We start from the raw sequence: 5503 nt of genomic DNA on the forward strand, positions 1-5503 counted from the left end.
TTATTTTGTCATATCTTACACTGTCCGATGTCTCCCTTCACCCACTTTTCTGTTGTCCATCCCCCAGGGAGGGGCGCTATATGTAGATCCTTGTGATCGGTTCCCCTTTCTACCCCACCTTCCCCTTACCCTCCTGGTATCTCTACTCTCATTATTGGGCCTGAGGGGTTTATCTGTCCTGGATTCCCTGTGTTTCCAGTTCTTATCTGTACCAGTGTATATGCTCTGATCTAGCCGTATTTGGAAGGGAGAATTGGGATCATGATGGGTTGCAAGGGGGGGTGGAGCATTAAAGAGGAAAAGGTGTATGTTTCATCATTGCTGAACTGCACTGACTGGCTCTTCTCCCCACGACCCTTCTGTAAGTGGATGTCCAGTTGCCTACAGATGGGCATTGGGTATCCATTCCACACACCCCCCTTATTCATAATGATACGATTTTTTGTTCTTTGATGCCTGATACCTGATCCCATTGACATCTTGTGATCACACAGGCTGGTGAGCTTCTTCCATGTGGGCTTTGTTGCTTCTGAGCTAGATGGCTGCTTGTTTATCTTCAAGCCTTTAAGACCCCAGACACTACATCTTTTGATAGGCGGGCACCATCAGCTTTCTTCACATCTGCTTATGCACCTGCTTTGTCTTCAGCGATTGTGTTGGGAAGGTGAACATCATAGAATGCCAGTTTAATAGAACAAAGTGTTCTTGCATTGAGGAAGTACTTGAGTAGAGACCCAATGTCCATCTGCTACCTTAATACTAAACCTATAAATATATGCACATAGATTTCCCCATCGTCATATTTACATATGTACATGGATGTATTTAGACCTCTATAAATGCCCACTGCCTCCGTTTTTTTCTGTTTCCTTTTACATTCCTCCTTGTCCCACTATCACGCTTAGCCTTCATTTGGGTTTCAGTAATTCCTCTCGGTTACATTGCCCTTGATCAAGCCCTACCAGGCACCCTACACCCTCCTCCCATCGATTTTGCACCTCTCCCTTTCTGGAGGTGGCATGCTCCATTTTTAGCATTAAACCCCCACCCCCCACTTTCCTGTTCTCTCCATGTGGCTCTCCACGGGGTCTTCTGTTCTTGTCTGGGAGAAGGTCCTATCACAAACTTTCACTCATAGATGTTTATTTTCACTAAAATCAAAACAAGAACACGATTACAGAGGACAGGTTTTATATTTTATTAAATCACATAATTACAAAATTATCGTCTTTCATATGCAAGCAATTTGCTATGCCAATAAAGAAATTTCCACAACTCAAATCTGAGCGACCTATTGGCCCCTTACAGATGTGGATCCCAAGGAAGCTTTGATCTGTGGTGAAGGGCTTCAAAGAGGCTCCTGATTCTGCCCAAAGGCAGGGAGAACATCAGTGTCTCCACACGGTGGAGGCCACTGTGAAAGCTAGTGATGCTAACAGACCCTGCCTGGTGAGCACTGCAGTTAAGGCAAGTTCACGACCTTTGATTCCTGGGAGCCTCACATAATTGGCAGGTGGGACCTCCAGCCCCGTTTTACAGATACTCTGGGAAGAAGAAAAAGGTAACTAGCCTGAAGTCACCCAATGGCTTGTGGCTGAAAAGCCTATTTTCTGGCTACCACAGGCCTTGGCACAAAATAGACATTTGATGGAGGCTTTTGTCTTTCCAGGGCCAGTTCTGTTGCTATGTAAATTCCAGATTCTCAAAACAAGGCAATCCCAAAGTACTAGTAAGTCTCGTGGAACAAGCAGGCAAAAGAATACCATGGGCTGGAAAACAGAGCCAAAGAACAGTGTCACGGGCCAGCAGCCGTCACCCTGGAGGGTAGGGCTCCGTGGGCTTGAACACAGACCTGCTGCTGATGGCCTCCCTCAGACCCCAACTCCATTACTAGCTGGCTGTCCCAGGGCGAGTTACTCAGCCTGTTTCCATTCTGACATGACCAGTGGGAAAATAACCTCCGGGTTAAAAGCATTCAAACACCGGTAGGCTGTCCAGTCAGTACTGTTTAGTTGGCCCCTGGGTTTGTGGGTCAAGGAACAAGTGTTGGTCTTCGGGGACAGGGGCATCATTGCCCCTAACTTCCTACATTTGGAGTGTCATCTGCCTGCCAGAATTCACCTCTGCACCATCCCCAGAATGAATTGCCCCCTTCTTGAGATTCCTGCATTATAATGCTTCATCGTCTCTAGCTGGAGTTGTAAAGACACATCTTAGGTATCTTCGACTTTGTATCCAACTCTTATTAGGGTGACCTCCTGTGAAAGTGGTATTTTCTAGGTCAACACGATTGGTTGGCAGTTTCATAGGGTCAGCCTCATCAATGGACTGAGCTAGACTACACTGAGGACTCAGCTTGGCTGCGTTAGCCTACTCTTGCCCACACCTACCAAGGACCTAAAGAGATGCTCTAACACAGGATGAGTCAAGGGACGTCCATTTAAGGGACGTAACAAACCCAGGGAGGATGCGGACCTTTAGAACTGAGGCACAAACCTTGGGAAGAGACCTACACCTCCCTCTGGTGACCTGCCCTGGCCCGGCCTTCTCTACTTGTCCCTCTTTCTAGACAATTAGATTATCTGGGTTTCCCTGACAACATCTGGAGCTGAGGAAACCGAGGAGGGCGGGGATGTCTGGGACTGCCCACTCACATAGACTTGCCCAGTAGCAGTTGGGAAAACTGCCTGTGGTTGCTTAGCGACAGCCATGTGCTGATTTCTTCCCAACATCCCCAGAGAAATGAATGAGCATTCATATCTCCCAGGGTGGAAGCTGATCCACAAGGGCTGGCCCAAGGAGCAAGTTAGACACTTGTCTGGGGGACAGGGGAACAAGGAATTAGACCTGCCCCAGGGCTGGACCAATTTAAAGTTGCTGTGGGAAGATCTGAGAACTTCTCTTTCTTTCTGGAAAGACCTCACGACTCCCCACAGTGCACAAGGAGGTCAAGGCTGGGTGACCTCTGAGGCTTTCCCAGCTCAGCTGTCCTGTGATTCAATGACTACCAGCTACTGGCCTTTCCTCTCCACCTGCCCTGTTCCTGGTGGGGAGTGCACAGGCCATAGCTGCGTCAGAATGCTTCCAATGTGATTGGAAAGGGAGGCCCCGGACTTGTGTCTCTAAGTAGGAAAGAGACAGCTTGGGGAGACTTTGGGGCTTGCGGGGAGGCAGTGAAGGCCGGGGAAGACTGAGCGAGGTCAAGGAAAGAGAGGGCTTTCCTGTGCCCTGTGTGGTGATCTGGCGTGGAGGAGGGCAATAACAAAGGCTTCAGGTCTTTGTGACCCTGAGGTCTGCTCGGAGGGTCCCTGAGAAGAGCAACAGGAACTTGATGAGGGTGAGTAGTTTGGGGCAGACTAGAAAAGCCTTGAATGCTAAGGCAAGGTGCTTTCCCCCCCAACCCCTTGTCATCTTGGGAGAGAGCTCCAGGAATAGTTCCGAGAGGTTAGAGGTTAGGTGCGACATTTGAGGTTGTTCACCAGGCTGGGGATGAAAGAGGATTCAGCGCATCCCGTGTAGACACTCTCCAGCCGCTCTGAAGGGAGGTGATAGGGGCATGCTGAAGACATCAGTCTCAGAAGCAGACCACAAGACAGTTAAAAGAGACCCAACAGGCAGAGTGGGCGCCCGCCTGGCTCCGTGCCCAGCCACCGGCATCTCGTGCACTTACTATGTGCCAGGCACAGTTCTAGGTGCTGAGTCAATTAGGGTCCCAGGCTGAGGGTCAGGAACGCCGACGGCTTACAGTTCAGTGTGCAACGTCTCTTCCGGGGACCCGAACTCAAAGCACCGCCGCCGAGAGTAGACGCTGCAGGGAGCAGTAGTGCAGGCGCCTTCTTTAGGCCATCTCTGAATGGCTGCTGGGAGCACAGGCCTGACTGCTCGCGAGGGGAGTGCCCAGGTGTGAGCCAGGAGGCAGTGGCCAGTCGCAGCGGGGTTGGGGGACATCAGAGGCTGGCGCTCAGTCCCTGGCCCCTAGGGCAGCCTGGGGATGCTGATGGCGCCTTCCCAGAGCCGCAGGGCCGGGAAGACTGGGTCCAGGAAGGTGGCGCGGAAGGTGTGCAGGTGGCTCATGCCCCCCGTCACGTCGTAGAAGGCCAGGACGCCGGCTTCGTAGTCCAGGAAGACGCCCAGGCGGTCGGGGTCGTGGCGGGGCCGCAGGCGGTGCCGCTGTCCGTCGTGGAAGGCCCAGTACTCCAGGTCGAAGCGCTTGAGGCACCACGACTGGCGGTTGCAGCCCAGGCGCGCGGGCGCCTGCGAGCCGCGGCGCCGCAGGGAGGCGTAGGCCGCGCCCACCCACCAGCCGGCGCCCGCCTCCTGCACGTCCACCTCCCAGTAGTGGCGGCCGGCCGCGAAGCCGTCGCGGCCCAGCACCTGCCACAGCGCGTCGAAGCGCAGCGCGGGAGCCGGGCCCAGGCGGCACCACAGCCCGACGCGAACCGTCAAGCGGTCGGCGGAGAGGCGCAGGCGCGCGTGCATCGTGTCCGGCTCCAGCGTGGGCGTGCGCGCATCTGCGGAGGGGCGGGGTAACGGACCGCGCCTGGTGGGCGGGGCCAGAGCGGAGCCCCGCCCCCTGGGAAACAGTCTCCCGTCTGCGCGTGGGGCTCCCAGCGCTGAGGGCGGGTAGGGGTCCCCTACACGTTCTCAGTGGAAAAGGGGAAAACCCAGAACTCTCCAAAGGCACATGAAAAGCCTTCCTCTTAACCCAGACTGCCTCGGGGGACGTGACTGGGAGACTCGAGGAGTGGGCAAAATGTTACTGGACATTCTTCCTAGCCTTTGCCAATTTCTAAAATTTCATCCAAAAGACAAAAAAAAATCCAACAAACTATCACTGTTAACACGAAATATGCCCTTCCAGCCTCTCTCTCACCTTTCCCCTTACCTGCTACTTAAAGCTTGCTTAAGATTGGTATCATACCATACACACAAAACTAACTTGCAGTTAGAATCAGCAGGTGGTTACTGTCAGTGGAGAGTGAGTAGGAGGGGGTATGTGAGAGTGGGGTTCTGGGGAGCTAGAAAGGTCCATGTCTTGATCTGGAGGAGGTTACAGGATAGATTTACTTTTACACATGCCTTGAGCTTTATTTATTGCCCAGTGCGTTTAATATTTCAATTCAAGTTTATTTTAAAATGCATGCGATGAGAACAAGAACAAAATGTTCTAAAACTGACTGTAGTGATGATTGTACAACTCTTCTTAATGTGACTGAACTATTGAATTGTATGATTTGTGAATCACATATGCCAATAAAACTTAAAAATGCATGCAGATGGAAACAAATGTACAAATGTGCCTGACACAATGAATGTATGTATGGATTGTGATAAGAGCTGTATGAGCCCCCAATAAAATGATTTTTAAAAATGCTCTCATTCCCTTAATACAAGAGCACCTTGCTCAGCTAAACAGTCATTTCATGATACCCACCTTCCCGACATGATCACCGAAGACAGACATGTGCATAAGCAAATATGGTGAAGAAAGCTGATGGTGCCC

At 51.7% G+C, this 5503-nt stretch overlaps 1 protein-coding gene across 1 annotated transcript in view; it reads right to left on the reverse strand.

Annotated features, from left to right (window-relative positions):
• Positions 1 to 1183: 1183 nt before the first annotated feature.
• The window catches only part of TRIM14 (tripartite motif containing 14), a 32851-nt gene continuing 28531 nt past the window's right edge, over positions 1184 to 5503 (reverse strand). The window contains exon 6 of the mRNA XM_004711079.3: positions 1184 to 4511. Coding sequence (XP_004711136.2) covers positions 3976 to 4511 — 536 coding nt within the window. The 3' untranslated portion in view covers positions 1184 to 3975. The remainder of the gene's footprint in view (positions 4512 to 5503) is intronic.

This window comes from Echinops telfairi, unplaced genomic scaffold (assembly GCF_000313985.2).
Source record: "Echinops telfairi isolate 266 unplaced genomic scaffold, ASM31398v2 ScPeMD7_7410;HRSCAF=8448, whole genome shotgun sequence".
NCBI lineage: Eukaryota > Metazoa > Chordata > Mammalia > Afrosoricida > Tenrecidae > Echinops > Echinops telfairi.